The sequence below is a fragment of the Sinohyriopsis cumingii genome, chromosome 1 (assembly GCF_028554795.1).
Source record: "Sinohyriopsis cumingii isolate HCF-2022 chromosome 1, ASM2855479v2, whole genome shotgun sequence".
In the NCBI taxonomy this organism is placed as follows: Eukaryota; Metazoa; Mollusca; class Bivalvia; order Unionida; family Unionidae; genus Sinohyriopsis; species Sinohyriopsis cumingii.
This window is the reverse complement of record NC_142961.1, coordinates 63,345,695-63,364,028: the sequence shown is the minus strand read 5'-3', so window position 1 is coordinate 63,364,028 and position 18,334 is coordinate 63,345,695. Positions and strand designations below refer to the sequence as shown.

Genomic DNA, 18,334 nt, shown 5'->3' with positions numbered 1-18,334 from the left:
CAATATCAAAAAGTCACAAGGCACATTTATCCAGGAAAGACGTGTTTTATTTGTGACGACATCGTCGAGTTGGAGTGTCAATGTTATATTCAAAGGTAAGAGAACAGACCCGAGGAATTAACGGAATGATCAGAACAAGAAAAGGTATAATTTAGCTTTTCCGATTATAAATGTTCTTACGAGACTGAAATTCCCACTTAACTTTTGTTTTGCACATAGCGCTTCAAACTGTTGTATTCCGGAACCTTTATTTTTATCATATTTCGAACTCTATCGCAATTCCAGGGTGACGTGTAAAAATAATTCATGGCTATCATACCCTTTATGATTTGGCCTTGGGTATCTGAGATCCCACCGCCAACGTATGGAGCGAGAAGAAAGTTAATCGTTAAGGAAAATGTCATGAATAAGTTATAGCCATTGCTCTCAATTTCTCTGATGTGACGGACAGTTTCTTTTGAAATATTCTTCAAAAGAAGGAATATATTTCCAAAGGTCACCACGAAGAGCCAAATTCAGGTACGTAAAACGTTTGGAATGACAGAATGGCTAAATGTTAGTTTCAAATTTGCTTGATACCTACTACGAATTTCACAGACGTTTGTTTTATGGACAGCCCACCGGTTATCTACAACGAGAATCACACTCTCCTTTGACAGAGTTGCCCGTAAAAGAGTTGTACGACAAAACTTGCCAACTAATCTAGATTGTAGAAAGTCAACGATACCAAGTGATAGAAAACATGCAGAATTTCGACCCACTGTAGATGACTAAGATATGGTGGAGACTGATCTGTTGAATACCTTATCAGTTTCGAGGCCTGACAATTACTACATGATTGCTGTACAAATTCTACGAATTTCAATGAGAGCAAATTAAATACATGGAAGATGTTCCTTGTATCCTTGGGCGTTTAAATATGTTTGATTCCCCACTAGCCGTCTGAAATTTGGACAGACAGCATCTTCATGGAACACATTCGCCAGTACGAAATTTTAATCAAATGTAAAGTTCTTCCACTGACCGTGTTCACTCCTCGTTATCAGGGAAACTTTTTCTGATTTTGTCGTATGTGTACTGAAATGTTATAATCAAACAATTCACGTCTTCACGTGATCAAGAACGTACCTTAAAAGGTCCGTGGGCATGTGTCGAATTGTTCCATGATCTCAATCGTGAATTCCTATTGCTAAAAGTATACGAAATCTGGCACTTTACAACACAAATCATTACCAACAAGACGACGATTCCATTACAGGTAGTTATTTCAGCCCACATCACCGAGTTTCTAAGATAGAAAAAGCAAGAGGCCGTCTTTACTGGTGTCAGGTTCCAGAAAATAATGACAATTCAAACATCGGTAGAAAACATCACACAGGGACACGTAGAACAGAACTTAGTAACAGTACCTTGTCACGAGCTTTTAAATTATCAGCCGTCCATTGGAAAAGTGTACCAAATCTACGATAAACGAATGTGACTTCCTCATTACAAAACGTTGTCTTCTCCAGTATAAAATGGAGAGAGCTCCAAGACATAAGGACCATCGTGACTAGAGACTTCAAGCGAGAAAGACGAATTCCACGCAGACACATTGCGAAAGACATCACGACTCCAAGTTCAATAAAGTCGAGCGTGATGCCGTGCTCTGCGACCAGTGTTGTGCCATGTCCAAGAATAATGCATCGCTCCACTATCTGTGCCGTTAAAGAGGATCGTCATCCACACAATCAGAAGTCATTGGTATAATACCATGTATGTGCCTTGGTAACCATGTACTTCGAATACTCGTTTCCTTGCCTTTGCCTGGCTACGAATATTTTGACAGACGTTCATTGAAAAGGAAATGGCGAAAATATCAAGAAGGACTCTCTCCAGAATCTTTAGTAATATCAGAACAAGTCAAGGACACAGTGCGTTGTTTCATTTGTGGTGTGAATCTGTACGAGTTGTGAGTTGAAGAGCACATTCGAAATCTACCGTTGGAGTTACGAGAATGCATTTATCAGAGTTTGTACATATTCAAGTGAAACACGAACAGTTGAATCTGGGACAGACGTTTTAATCACTGATATTCAAATGCTACATGAAGATTTATTACAGTGAAAAATTTTTTACTTTGTCACTTTGGTTGCCACGATATATGCGTACAGCGAGTGATGCACAAAATTCTACGGGAGGAAGTCTAGGAATAGGTTCCACACGTACCGGATTACAAACATTTAAAAATAAATATCGTCTCAACACGAAACTTATCCACGACTTGACGTGTGCGAGTTAATCACTGAAAATGTATTCGATATGATTTACCATCAAACGTATGACTAGTTAGTCACAAAAACATTTTTGTTAATGACTAGTTTACAAAAATACACTCAGAATCGATCATTGGAGCTCCTAAAGCGCATGTACAAGGGTTTGTATAGATTCAAGTCAAATGCAAAGAACACATGCATTCAAAATGGCAGAGATATTTTAATCATCGGGATCTGAATGCAAAATAAAGTCCGATTACTTTGCAACTGTTCAAATAGACAGATCAGCTGCGAACACGTTTAAGAGTCTCCATACTACGACTTCTGTCCTACAATAAATTCAGGGATACGATATCAACGACACAGTTCTTGACTTGGTAGATTGCAAGTACTTTCAAATGAACCGACTCTACGAAACACGATTCCTGTGAATTTTGGGCGACGTGTTGTATGCGTGTTATTGACTGAATTTCTTGGATTTCGTTGACAAATTTATCACCACTGTGTGTAAAGACATAACAGAGAACTTGTATATATGCATGAAATACTCGTCGTGTTGATCGTTATTGTTGTTATTGTAGGGTTTAACGCTATTTTTCAGCACAAGATAGGCTATACATGGCGGAAAGTATTAATGGTGGAGGAAGAACCCGGGTAAACCCCAGAAAGAACCACCGATCCACGAGAAGCTACCGGCAAGCTTTCTCACATACCCACATTGGCCGAGTCCGATCGTGCTGATAGTGCTAAGGTTAGTGATCAATATAAATCTACCCATGTGTGAAGAAATCATTTGAAGTGCTTTATATCCTTTTCATTCTTACCAAGAATGTGTGTGGCTTTTGATTTACACCCACAAATATGGGACTGGAGCGATGTACGCCATTGGAACAGTCATGGATTCCACTCTTAGAAACCAGAGGTAGTTAATTATACCAAATGTGTCGCTCGTGCGTGCGCGTTTGTGTGTGATATTGAGGAAAATAAGAAAACACGAACTTTGATTTTGAAATCTTATTATGTTTGTATTAATTTTTTTTCAAACTACGCATGTATTGGACACGGTTACGGAAATGTCAAAATGAGCCAAACGTATCTGATCATCAAGGCAACTTGAGGATGATGGAACCTTTTTGGGAAGCTGTCGATTGTTCTCCACATATAAAAATCACTGTTACTCTTCGAACAGATCAAAACATTTTATTACAAATAAAATATCACTGATAAAACATACACAAAAGTATCTGGATAGAGCCTAGAGTCACTTTAAAAATAAATTCATGGCTGTAAACAGAACTAAAATAGTATCATAAAACTCTAAAAACACAGAAAGCAACTTTCCGATGTTTATAATCAAAAGGCCACGCATTTACGCTGTATAAGCATAATTTGGTTTACTTGACTAGAGTGACCACTCACGCGCTTTTAATTTTTGGGTGAATGAATCAGTTCGTGCTTTACTGAGTGGACAGATTTATACCGTTCTGTTGGCATACTCGCTATCGCAGCGGTTGGTTAGGCATGGGTATGCATATCCATGTGAAATGAGGAAAGCACTGCACGAGATGCCACATGTGATTAAGGTGCGTAGCTGATTATAGCTTGTGTCTTACGACGATGGATCTTACGCGGCCGTTGAGTAAATTATTACATTCGTCCATTATCAAAATAGAATCAACCTGCATCCTAGCATGCATGTGGATGATGGTAGTTATTATCACTATAACATACTTAGAAGGAACCTATGTCTTCATCGCGAAAATTTCAGATGAGTGGTACGCTAAGGAACCCATCTTTTGACGGGATCACATATATTTCTTAGTTTGTATATATTAAAAAGGACCTATTTAGTACATATACATTCAGGAAGCAAACTGCATACTAACTACCTTATTCCGCAATAATTTTGTGCATTCTCAAGTTCGATGTCATTTCTCCGAAACTATCATTTTTCAATCTTAAATTCACGGTCAATCCTACAATCCTTGGATCGGCAGTATTTTCAAGTTTGACAGAAAAGGTCGAGATTTACTCTGATTCCATCGGCTTTGGTTCCAGATTAATGGCGCGAGACTAACATAAGCACAGCTCTTGACTTGGAGTAGAAACATACTCGATATTGACTGTATTCGGGTACGGAACGTTGTTTACAAATCAAAATATCTGAAAGATTTTAATCATTTTTATCTAGAGTTTAACTGTAAAAAAAGTAGAAGTTAAAGACTGGTCCATGACCAAACTAGTCTGACAGCCAAGAATAATTAATAATCCACAACTACTTGAAGTTCCACAGTAATTTTAATAACTTAAAATTAATGTTTAACACCATAAAAGCAATGCATCTAAAATGTATTGTTAGCTTACACGGCTATTATTTCAACAGCTTACAAAACGTACCGTATTAGTTTTGACCATATAGCTTACAAAAGTTGTCATTTTATTGTATGCTCAGAGTTGATAATTGCTAACAAGTTTACCTATCCCGACGTCCATCCAACAGTTTGGACAATATTTTAATTTGTCATTGCTTATGACACATTAACAAAACAGAATGACATCAAATGCACAGTATTATGCAACTGCAAATACAAAAAGGTCAATTAGGACTAAACTCAATTAAAGAAGACAAGTATTTGATCAAATACAAATATTTAGATTAATACAGAGTGAGAAAAGTTTTTCCATATCACAAATTGTGCCCACTTAAAATACAAAATACATATTAAAACGACTAGGCAAAATACGATATGTGCATGCTGATGCTATTTGTCTTCAAAACGATTAATAAAATCTCAAAAATGCTTGCACGCACGCACAAACACGCACATACACAAACACATACATACATACATACATACATACATACATGCATACGTACGTACTTACGTTAAGTTTACCAATGTCAATTTATTAACATTTTTTTCTGTCAGTTAGGCTCGGCTACTAGTGGTGCAGATATACAAAAGCACATGGGTAATATTTCACAATCGTCCAATCTGAGTTTGAGTTTGGGCGTATACGCTGCATTTTGATAAAGACCACTATGAACTGTGTTTTTGTCTCAGATATAAATGTCTTTTTGAAACGTTTACCAAAATGTGGATCCTACAGTAACCTACAATAACAGTCTGACCTTGGTCTATAACAATCGCAAGCGAAATACAAATAGTACTGAAATAGTACAACTTCATTCTGCCGATGTCAATTTTAGGAATTTCACTGTTTTAGCCGCACAATTTAATGCTGAAGAAGGCTCCAGTGTTCATTTAATCGATAAAGCCAAAACAATGCAGTGGTTCCTTGTACCACTGTCTCCCCCGCAAACATGGGCGTGCTTTTAGTTGGATGAATTTCGACTCCTTGATACAACTGTGGAAAACTATTGCAAAACTTATAATATTGCTGATGAAGATAAGAACGCATGCTTACCTGGGAAACAAAGCCTGTATTATGTACATCGGATCTCTTGAAGATCTTTCACATAAAGCACGTCGTGATAGTGACACAATATGTATGTTTTACCGTTAAAAGCTAAAGGCCGAATCATAAATATTTGGTCGCGTTTATTATCATACAGAGCAATGGTCGCTCAGATTTTCGCCTTTTTTGCCCATGTTAGCACTTCTCAACACTTTGCTTTCATTGTCATTTTTTAAAATTTGTTTTAATCTCCCAACACTTTACAAAAGTGTATGTTATAATGGCGACATCTGTCAGTCATATATATGTACAATTTTGCGTTTTACTTTGGACTTTGTCTTCAACTATCCTGTAAACCTTTCTTTTCCCAGAACGCTTCGAGCAGAGTGAACAAGCTTAGACTTTCGACCTAGTATTGTGATACTCTGCTACTTGGAGTAAATATTGCAGAATTTGAAATCCTTTAAATGGTCTATTCATTTTCTTGCACGATTAATTTCAATGAAAAGCATGCACTGTGCATGACAATTCGATCTGAGTTTTTAGCTAAAGTTACTAGTACGTGTGACAAGCGTTGTGAGAGTAAAAAGGCTCGGGTTTTCTTCCGGTTCGTGTAGTAGCCTCAAAGATGAGAGATCCCCTGTTCCTGATTGACGCCGGTACCGGTGCCATTGCGGTCCCTGTAGGGATCATTAGCCATATCCCTGTATACTTCTAGAGGTGGACTGTGTGGCTTGATTCCATCGAACCGCTGATAATTTTGGCGGGGCCCTGTATGGGCGCGTGGAATGTGGAAGGGGAACGGGAACAGCCTCAATTTGCCCTTAAAACATAAACATAGAAAAATTAATGAGAACTTTTTTCGCTGGCAATAAATGTAATTTTGGCTTCACTTGTACGCTTGCTATACATTTTTATCATTTATCAAGTTACGGTATCAATTCACTTCGAGAATCAAGGGAAAAACGGGTGTCCTCTAATGAGTTTGAGAGGGAAGTACGAATATACCATTTGCTTCAAGAATGAGAATGTTACTTCTAACAAATTAAAACATCTAAACCCGAGACCTTGACCTCTGATCTTGTGATTTCAAAATCACTAAACATTCATATAAACTCCAATGTTATTTTGTGTGCAAGTGTGTTGGTATGTGATTGTGTCAAAAATGCCTAACTAAAATTCATACATTGGATGCACAACGACTTCCAAAACCTTTCACCTTTGACCGTGAAATAACGTAAATCAGTAATCTCAAATGACTAACTCTTGCGATTTCTAGACTAATTCTAAAGCAGTGTTACTTATTCCCTAATTAACTCGGATACCACATATAATACTTAATCACTGATGTAAACTTAAGTTACTGGTCCTGGGTAATTTTAACAACAACAACAACGTGAAGCCGATTAAGATTGTGGATTATTTTGTCTCCTTTTTAGTGATATTCGTCGGGTTTCTATCGAAAATGGTATGAACCTCAAGTTCAAGTACTTACATCTTTAGTAATTTCGTTTAGTAGTTGATGGTCCATCATGAACCCGTGAAGCATACGGATGAGCTTTCTCTCCGACACGTACTCTCGAAAGTGATACAGAACAAAACTCCCCTGTAATAAAATGGAACTAAAACTTTACGCAAATCCGTTCTATGGCTGACGCTTTGCCTTTCTTATCACGTTAAATGATTTAAGCATGGCGTTTGGGAACAAAATTAAAGAATAATTAGGTGTGCATAAAATTAAATTGATCCGATACATCCGGCATGTGGCACGCTAATTAGAGCTAGAAATATGTAGCCTTGCCCACTTTATTCCTGCCGCTATTTCACTACAATCCTGGCCTTCTGTCCTTAAACCCATTATAGTTTACGTCAATTGGCAACTGAATAAACGTTCTGCAAAGTTCATTAATGTTAAACTTGTACAAAGAATTGATTCAACTGTCACAAAAACTTACGAAAATAATTCACACAAACACTGAATAAGGAGTACAAAGCCCAAGTCGACGAAACAAATAAAAGCAGAATCAACAAAAGAACAGTACCCACCACCATTTGTATCTGTATACGTAGAAGTAGAATGGTAGAATTAAAGCGTATCTTTAGCTACAGAAACGTAAAGATATACTAGTCATGTAAACGACAGTAAATTGCAAGTAAAATGGATATAAACTATATGTACGAATTTCCGGTCATGTATGTGACTGTGGGTTGCAAGTCAAATGAATAAAAACTATATATACAAGTTTCCGGTCATGTATGTGATTTTAGGTTGCAAGTAAAATGAATAAAAACTATGTACAAGCTTCCGGTCATATATGTGATTGTAGGTTGCAAGTAAAATGAATAAAAATTATATGTACAAGCTTCCCGTCATATATGTAATTGTAGATTGCAAGTAAAATGAATAAAAACTATATCTACCCGTTTCCGGTCATGTATGTGATTGTAGATTGCAAGTGAAATGAATAAAAACTATAAGTACAAGTTTCCGGTCATGTATGTAAAATGAATAAAAACTATATGTACAAGTTTCCCGTCATATATGTAATTGTAGATTGCAAGTAAAATGAATAAAAACTATATCTACCCGTTTCCGGTCATGTATGTGATTGTAGATTGCAAGTGAAATGAATAAAAACTATAAGTACAAGTTTCCGGTCATGTATGTGATTGTAGGTTTCAAGTAAAATGAATAAAAACTATATGTACAAGCTTCCGGTCATGAATGTGATTGTAGGATGTACAAGCTTCCGGTCATGTATGTGATTGTAGGTTGCAAGTAAAATGAATAAAAACTGTATGTACAAGTTTCCGGTCATGAATGTGATTGAAGGTTGCAAGTAAAACGAATAAAAACTATATGTACAATTTTACGGTCATGTATATGATTGTAGATTGCAAGTAAAATGAATAAAACTATATGTACGAGTTTCAGGTCATGTATGTGATTGTAGGTTGCAAGTAAAATTAATAAAAAATATATGTACAAGTTTCCGGTCGTGAATGTGATTGAAGATTGCAAGTAAAATGAGTAAAAACTATGTACAAGCTTCCGGTCATGTATGTGACTGTAGGTTGCAAGTAAAATGAATACAAATTATATGTACAAGTTTCCGGTCATGTATGTGATTGTAGGTTCAAGTAAAATGAATAAAAACTATATGTACAAGTTTCCGGTGATGTATGTGATTGTAGGATGCACGTAAAATGAATAAAAACTATATGTACAAGTTACCGGTCGTGTATGCGACTGTAGGTTGCAAGTAAAATGGATTTTAAAAAAAAAAAATTTGTACAAGTTTCCGGTCATGTATGCAACTGTAGGTTGCAAGTAAAATGGATAAAACTATACATACAAGTTTCCGGTCATGTATGTGATTATAGGATGCAAGTAAAATGGATAAAAATTATATGTACAAGTTTCCGGTCATGTATGCAATTGTAGGATGCAACTGAAGGTTGCAAATAAAATGGATACAAACTATATGCACAAGTTTCCTTACCAAATAGACGGCCATAACAATGCCCATGGCGAAACCCACCACAACATCTGTCCAGAAGCTGCGGTGCAGGGCCAACTCGGACAGGCCATTCAGGAGGGACAACATGCAGAAAGCCAATGCCAAGAATGGACGGAGCACGCGGACAGAACGCGTCCGTAAGGCGCCATGTATGTAGATCTGCAAGCAGACTATATTTATTAAAATACCGGTCTCTTTTCTTTGGACAAAGCAATCACCGAATATGTTTTCCCCATTAACTTCAGTATACATTTCTTTGCCCATTTTCTATGTCTTTTTTTTCAAATAAAAAGCTTTCCAGGATCTTGTTTTTAAGAAAAGCTTTGAATATCTTGTGTTGAGGTTTTATTGTTTGTTTTTCTTCATTTTTTTAAAATATATTCAAAAATAATTCGATGTCATGAACATTCATTTACAAGACGCAATTGTACGAAAGTGCTTCAATATCCTATGTGGCGCTACACCTGCAAGGAAATCAGAAATTCAACTCCAAGTAACCATTATTATTCGAATACGCTCACGTCTAACATCGATCTCGCCCACCACCCCAAGTCTCTTCTCTTTCACTTGAAGTAACTTTCCCTCTCTTACACTGCTCGTTAGCATTATTTAAACAGGTCACAAAAGACTAAGAAGCAACAAAATACCACACTGCTCTTTGTAATAAAAAATAATAATTTGATAATACTATAATATAACGAGTTATTCATTGACAAGAGATTAATGAGGTTTTCTTCCCTTGTCTTTTAAATCTGTGTTGTTAACCCCAAGAAGTAATTATCATTGTCCACTCCAAGAAGCAACTGTCTTTGTTCACTTACTAGAAACCACCTGCAAAATCGGATACCATGAATACACCTAATGCGCTTTCCTACGTTTCCCAAGAGACGCATAATAGAGGCATTGGCTTAGTGGTTGACTTATTACAGAAGAAATGCTGGTTCGAATCTTACCATCAGATCGGTCTAGGCCAGTTGCCGTGATGTGTCGCTGGGCAAGGCACTTTACTCCAATTGTCTAGGCACTAAATAATGTACTTATGTTGACATCAAACCAACCCAAACCACCACTAGATGACAGATTTTACTGGGTGAAAGTCACAGGTTTTGAGTAATCCTGATGTGAGAGTCAATGTGACCACACTTAGAACCAGAGTTCGTGTACCAATAATTGCCTGATTAATCGTTAAAGCCGAGTTCTGAACCGGAAGTAATGAATGTGACAATGTGACAATTATAAATATAGCAGCGGAAGTATACTTGTTTACTGTATATTTTGTTTTACAAAGTAGATAAAGACGAAGTCGCTTTCTACTGCCATGAATGGTCGTTTAGGAGTCGTTTAAAAGCAACACATCATATTTAAAAAAATACGCCCACGAGAGAGAGAGAGAGAGAGAGTCTCTTTATCACCAGGTACTGAACAAGGTTACGGTTTTTGATAGTGTATTCAAAGGTTTCATTTGTGATTGACTCGCCGCTACACCGGCGTCGGCATCAGCACGAATTTAGTTCAGTACTGTGATAACCTTTGTGACACGACATGGTGTGGAGTAGAAAGAAATTCGGCCACCCAATCCCCATAAATCTTGATTCTGGGGCCCCATCCCAATAATAAAAGAAAGTTGTTTCTTGAGAATTTTGGGATCCCAATGGGTTTGTCACACCCATCGGAGTCTGACGTTTTATCAGTACAGTACGACGAAATCTGACAACATGAAATGATCTTATCGGTAATGTAAATGAACACAAGCAGTCAGCAGTGACCACAACCCTCCGCTCGATTCGACTTTTCTCACGCGTCTTTTATCGCTTTGGAATCGTATGAAGACTGGAAAACTGCATGTATACATTCAAAAAACAGTGAAATTATAACTCTCGGACGACCATGTCATGAATCCAATCCGGCGAATTAACCTTTATTTTCACCATTGCGGTCACAATCCCTTTCTATTAGAATCCACCAGACGGAAGTAGCCCATTCTACCACGGGCTGAATAACATGATGAAAATAATTTCACAAGATAAAACGTTTAGCTTTCTTTCCTTTTCGATTGTATAATTTTATAATTTTATATAAATTTCCAGAACTGAAATATGTAGTTGAAGTTCGGATAGTAGAAATAACGGTTAATGACGTCATCACACTTCAAATATTAAAGACGGATGCTGGACCCGGTGGATTTTAAAATGTGTTTGATCGACTTTCTACAGGCTACCACCTGGTAAGATCATCATATCATACTTGTATGAGAGATGTAATATTTATTATGATGATGATGATGATAATGATAGAGAGAATAAAAAACAGTAGGAAAGGAGAAACGCTGATTACTTTAAACCACTGATTAACCATTGATGATGATGGTTATGTGTGTGTGTGTGTGTGTGTGTGTGTGTGTGTGTGTGTGTGAAGAGAGAGAGAGAGAGGGGAGAGAGAGGGGGGAGATGAGGCAGGTTACACAAAATACTAAAATTATCAGGATTAATGTGTATACAATGCGAGGACAGTCTGAACACTATCAGTAACTATATGTATGTATGTATGTATGTATGTATGTATGTATGTATGTATGTATGCATGCATGCATGTATGTGTGTGTGTATGTATGTATGTATGTATGTATGTATGTATGTATGTATGCATGCATGCATGTATTGTAACATATTGTGGGGTATGGGCTAACTTGTGTAAATGTAATAATAAATGTAAAGAATGCTCAAAGTCAGGACCTATTTATTTTGACCATGAACTTGTGATTAGATGGTTGGTGCAAGAAATATGACTAAAAGATGAATGTATGTGTTTCATTACGTGTAACATATGCAATACCTAAATGCCACAATATGCTGGCCTTCATAACCTTAACGTAATCATTCAGCAAGAAATGTACAACCCACGGAGTAAGTATTTTGAAGTTAACCCTAAATTTTTAGTGTGGCGGGAGATAGTTGCTTATTTATGTGGCATAATATTACTTTTATATTAAGCTTAAATCAGTAGGAGTGAATTGAAGTTGTTTGAATTGAATTGATTCCTATTGTTGTATTATATATATATGTAGTTCCAGTCTATCTGAGAATAAAGAAATTAAAATTTCTGTGCTTGTTTTTTTTTTTATAAGTATCAATGAGCTTTTAAATGCCATCCAATAAAGTTGTAATTATAACTACCTCAATAGAGTTCTCTTTTTATTTGGGTGGAGAGATGTTGACAATGTTGACAGCTATCTGTCGAATTTCGAACTTCACTCCTATTTATACTCTTCGGAAAATATTCATGTGACGTAAATTTAACCAATCGTTGCTTCTCCGGGACGCCAAACAGGTCTGATGCTCTACAACCAGCGACACAAACTGAGGGTAAGTATAAAATTTAACTATCATCACTTGTCCGTTTACATTAGCAAATATATAAACATTACGTATTATGTCGTGTCCGTCAAAAGTCAATGTACTTGAAGTCGTAACCAAGACAGTTATGCTTAGGTGAGGAGTACACAACTACCGATGAACGCTAATAACATTGAAAATATATTGACCAACATTACTATGAAGAATACACCATCAAATATTCATAACATACTTATACTTGTATAAAATAAGGCCAGCATTTACAATCAACAAGTAAATTTAATAAAAAATGCGAACTTGACAAATTTACTGTGTGGAACCGGTCATGTGATCTAGTGTCGGCCATCTTGCCTGCAGACGTATTTTCGTGATGTCAGCTGTTGGAGTCATCGAGCTTAGTGGTATTTAAATAATGATTTGGATGGGAATTTAAGTGTGATAAACATATTTCAGGCTGTGACGAATCCATATAAAATAAGATTCCAGATGATTTTGTGCGTATTTAACGATGTGCGAGGTTGAATTCTATGACATTTGTTACCACATGACCGGCAATCACACTTGACATACAAGATGAATGGTTTAATACATATATCAAGGTAAGTCGCGATCTGAACATTTCTAATACATGACATTGTTTATATTAATTCTTACAGCAGTTTATATATTCATTGACATGAACAACATTTTAAATTTATGACATAAAAAACCACCCTCCCCATCCATCATATTACAGCTTTAAAGCCCACCAGGTCTATTACCGTATGTATGTGTGTGATTTGGATTTTTAACGTAGCTTTAACATTTTTTCAGTCATAACGCTACGATGTCTGCAGTGTGGCAGTTTATAGTGATCCCTAGCACTGGGACAAAATGTCACAGACATGTAACTTGATGTCCCACCCGGTCACACTATCCTAACACCAGGCCGACCAATCTTAACACTAACCTCTTAATGCTGAGCGCCAAGCGAGGCGACTGTTAGTACAATTTTTGTAAGTCTTTGGTATGACTCGTATGTATGTATGTATGCATGCATGCATGCATGCATGCATGTATGTATGTATGTATGTACAAAGTACAAAGTGATAGCATTTTACTTACAACTTTTGAAAATAGTAGTAATTTATTATCATATGCTCATTCCCCCCCCCCCCGTTAACTTTACATTGTGAAAATCGTTCAGTATTACCCGATACTGAACTCGCGTGCAAATACACATATTACATTCAAGTGCATAAAGGAACTACTTTCTATTGTAAACAAACAGTGGACGCAGACGCCAGCACTTTTGATTTGTACACAAATCATGTACACTGGCGTAAGAGGCGCTTTACATTGTGGTTGTTTAAATTTGTTTCTGAATGAACTAAAACAGATGTTTCGTGGACTGCCACATACCAGCTGATTTAGCACATTTTCTGCGTTAACTTGATACAATGTTTCGGATTTAGGCTAGCTATTCAGTAGATGCCAGGAAGGGACCTTACAAATAACATACAATTGACAAGGCATAAACTGTCTTCTTTATCTGGTAATAAGAATGGCAAAAAAAATATGCTTACAGTTTTACATCCTGCATTTCCTCAAAATGTACTTTCTTAGTTCTGCAAATCCGAATTACATGAGCCATGTCACAGATTCTCAATCTTGATTACACATTTCGAAATTGTACTTTATTTTCGATGATAAGTGCAATTACATCCTCCTTACTGCACTCAAAATGAAATAAGCATTAAATTCCATAGCGTCTTTTTGATAATTGCAATTGAAAGACTTCATATTTTTCCCACATTATGATTTCAAACATTCAGTGACAGAAACAGAAGCACATTTGCAGATGTCAATACGCTTCTCCCTCGCTTCTTCAATCCCATGTATTTCATGTGGAATTGTCACATATAAATCCAGTCCATAATCACTAAATTTCGTAGAATCGAAAATAGATACCAAAATCTATTTATTCCAGATCAAATGGAAAAGTTGTTGCAATGCACATTCATTCACAATATGACTCCAAATTTCAATTTTACCTAGACACGCCATTTTGTTTCGAAAGTTATGTCGAGCGCGCGACTAAGTTCAAATTTATCTGGGTGGAGTTACGTGCGCAGTAATAATGTTTTTGTGTAATGATCAATATGCGCTTGTGTATTTCGTTTGGAATGCGGCATACATTCATTTACTTTCTTTCGTGTAGTGTATTGTGTTCATATAATTAAGCATTAGGTAAAATATTTTTTTATAGTTTATAATAAAAAGGTTACTGCATTTGTATGGGAAATTATGAACTCGTTTTGTCGGATGGATAGACTGCACTCCCAAGGTCGTGCAGTATTTCCATTCGAAAAACTCGTTAAATATTGAAAATAACATTTTCACTATACATTCATTATTCTGAGCGAATTCAGCTAATCTAATGATACCACATTATTAAATTTCCCTAGTATTAAAAGATAACACAGATTCTGCGCCGTGTTCGGTACGATTATGAGACCCTAACGCATATTTACTGCAGGGTAGAAACTGGTAGAATGGGCTACTTCCGTCTGGTGGATTCTAACAGAAAGGGTTTGTGACCGCAATGGTGAAAATAAAGGTTAATTCGCCGGTTTGGATTCATGACATGGTCGACAGAGAGTTATATGTTGGTACGTCACTGTCTTATGAATGTATATGTGTAGTTTTTCAGTCTTCTTGCGATTCTGAAGCGATAAAAGACGCGTGAGAAAAGTCGAATTGAGCGGAGGGTTGTGGTCACCTTTGCACTCCTTGTTCCTTTATATTACCGATAAGGTGATTTCACGTTGTCAGAGATTTCGCCTCACTTTATTGATAAACGTCAGACTCCTGTGATCACATCCTTCCCTTGCACTTGTGTGGTTACTTTGGCGGTTGGTAAACTACACAACACGTCACGTTTCTACTGATAGTATTCAGTTTCCTTTGCGTGTTCCATTGTACTTCTCTCTCTCTCTCTCTCTCTCTCTCTCTCTCTCTCTCTCTCCTTACCGCAATAAAAATCGCCGAGTATGATGTTATTGCACAGAACATGGATGGGAACGATGTCCTGTGGGAAGAAATAAAAATACAATGTTTGCAGAAAACCTGTGGTTCATATACAATTATAAATACTGAATGGTAAAGTACGCGTTTTCTTATTCAGATATTTACTAATTCAGACTGGGCTAAAATATATAACGGTATCTGTACATGTTTGGTACAGGATCTCGAAGGGAGAGAAATTTATTTTGTCCCACTTCTCATTTAATTTACATTAAATATGAAATAACACGGGAAACGTAATGCATGCAGTTTACTATATGTATACATATCTGTAATATGAAAACTCATAACAGTGATAAAGACAGCAGTTGCCATTAAAGCAATAATTGATCCAGGATTTTCTTATTGATAGCGTTCATGGTTGTCTCTATTTGCTAATTTAAGGAGCGATTTACTTATTAATAATTCCGTATTGCTCATATATTTGAAATAATAAAAATTCAGTCCTTATAGGGATTAATTTTTATTAAGATCAGCCAATTGATTTTCAAAAATTTATCAGAAATTAGACATTATATTAAGTGACGAGACTCGAATACATCAAGCGTTTCCACTCATAGACATGATTTATATATATATATATATATATATATATATATATATATATATATATATATATATATATATATATATATATATATATGTGTGTGTGTGTGTGTGTGTGTGTGTGCGTGTAAAAGTTACCTAGCATCACGAAGTGTTAACTCATCATCAGTTAGACACATTTCATCACCACCGAAATTCGAATTAGCGGCACACATGGTTTTATTCACTTCACAGATTTCCAGGAAGTTTGGCCGAAGTCTCCCGATCACCAGCTTGATCAAGTCAACAAATATCATCAACGTAAAGGCCCCAAAGAAAAACACAGCTACAAAAGTAAATCTGACATCAGCGACTTGATACGGCTACAAAAGTCAATTTAACGACTTTAACATTTTTTTCAGTGCTTTTAAACTCAGTGGAAGTAATTTCATTTCATGAAAACTTATCACATAAGTAGAGTGTACACAAAGCTGCTACATAAAGTCTAGGTAAATCAAAGACGTGTATTCCTTATATATATATATATATATATATATATATATATATATATATATATATATATATATATATATATATATATATATATATATCGTGTCATGAAATAGCCTTCTATATAATGTATGGTGAGAAGTGGTAGTTGAGCTGGTAAATCGTCCGATTCGTGTTCCACTAGGTTGAGGATTCGATACTCCCTCTAGTCAGTCTCGGTCTATTGGAGCATTTGCATGATATTGCCAGTAATATATTCAAAATGCCATTAAAAACTAATCAACAGCAAGAATTAAACAATATATACTTTTTTGTGAGACGATTAAATCTTAAGTAGATAGCTCTGTTGATGTATATGATGGTGTACTCTTAAAGAATAAAAATAAAAATATAATGTACCATATATATACCTAAAACGTTTAAGACATAATTTTCGACTAATAAAAATAAATATAAATACAATTTTTTTCGGGTGAGATGCACATAAATTTCAGTGACTTCATCGTCCTTCAGACCATTGGCACATGTATAAAGTCCGGTTAGACCAGACCGCAGTTTTACATATGACAGTGTTCACACTATTATGTTTGTTGGTTGGTTGTTTTTAAGCGACATTTTAAAACTATTTTTTCCTTTTTATATTGAGGAAATGGGGGCTAATTCTCGCTCCTCACGACACACTGGTGCAGCAACCCGGGCTGGTCTGGGCAGGCATTGAACTCGCAACCTTTAAATAACGAGTCTAACATTCTACTAGCTGAGCTAACGCGGCTCGCTCAACTAATCGGTGTAGGTTAAAGATAAAGTTATAATAAACAGATACACGGCTTTCCGGAAGTTATAATAAACAGATACACGGCTTTCCGGAAGTTATAATAAACAGATACACGGCTTTCCGGAAGTTTGAAGTTTCACCAACATTTAATTCATTATTTGGTTAGGAAATAATATGAGCGTACAAAATAAAATCAAGTGGCAGGAGGAGAGATGCAATTTATTTACGCCAGGAATATTTTTGTAATTTTTGTGCAGATGTGGAACTCTGCTTTAGTATGACTACTTATTGTTGTTAAAACGAGGAGATAATAACCTACTTTCCATCTTTTGTTGCTGATAGGGACATTTCAGACTTAGTTACATGTCCTGGCCCGACAGATTAGTACTATCAGAAGTTTTCTCTTTCACACGTCTATTGAACATCACATGCATATCCGACTGCGTAAAACTAATGTGCCTAATGCCCCGCGATTAAAGGTATTGCCAAAGTTTCCTCGATTTATATAAGGTGAATTCTATCATATACTAATGTTCGTCCTTCGAGTGACCATGATATCACTACCTGCTTTTGATATCTGAGTACGCAAATGGCTGATAAAATCAACTTGAGGTCTGAACCTTAGAGGAGACGCCGCTTCGGTCTGCTTGATCAATAAAGGACATGTTGCAATTTTTAAGATTACTGCTGCTTGCGCGTCTGCATTGTCTCCGCAGTTCTCTCCCGTTCAAAGTCTGTACCTTCAGTATAGACGAGTCAGCCGGGTGGCGCGACGCTATGCAACATCTTTCCAAGTCTCATGATCAATGTTAAAGTTTTTATGGGGTGACTTGAGGCAATCCTTGAAGCGTTTCTTCCCATCACTCAGAGATTTACGTCCTTCAACACTTCCTCGTGCTTCAGCGGTGA

General features: G+C 36.4%; 1 protein-coding gene across 3 annotated transcripts in view; it reads right to left on the bottom strand.

The window, feature by feature from the left end:
• Window positions 1-4,534: 4,534 nt before the first annotated feature.
• The window catches only part of LOC149806992 (phospholipid phosphatase-related protein type 5-like), a 58,852-nt gene continuing 45,052 nt past the window's right edge, over window positions 4,535-18,334 (bottom strand). For all 3 annotated transcript variants that reach the window (XM_089960451.1, XM_089960460.1, XM_089960467.1), the window contains 5 exons: window positions 16,300-16,486; window positions 15,562-15,619; window positions 9,179-9,355; window positions 7,171-7,281; window positions 4,535-6,498 (listed from right to left, as the gene is read on the bottom strand). In XM_089960451.1, coding sequence (XP_089816577.1) covers window positions 6,298-6,498; window positions 7,171-7,281; window positions 9,179-9,355; window positions 15,562-15,619; window positions 16,300-16,486 — 734 coding nt within the window. In that variant the 3' untranslated portion in view covers window positions 4,535-6,297. The remainder of the gene's footprint in view (window positions 6,499-7,170; window positions 7,282-9,178; window positions 9,356-15,561; window positions 15,620-16,299; window positions 16,487-18,334) is intronic.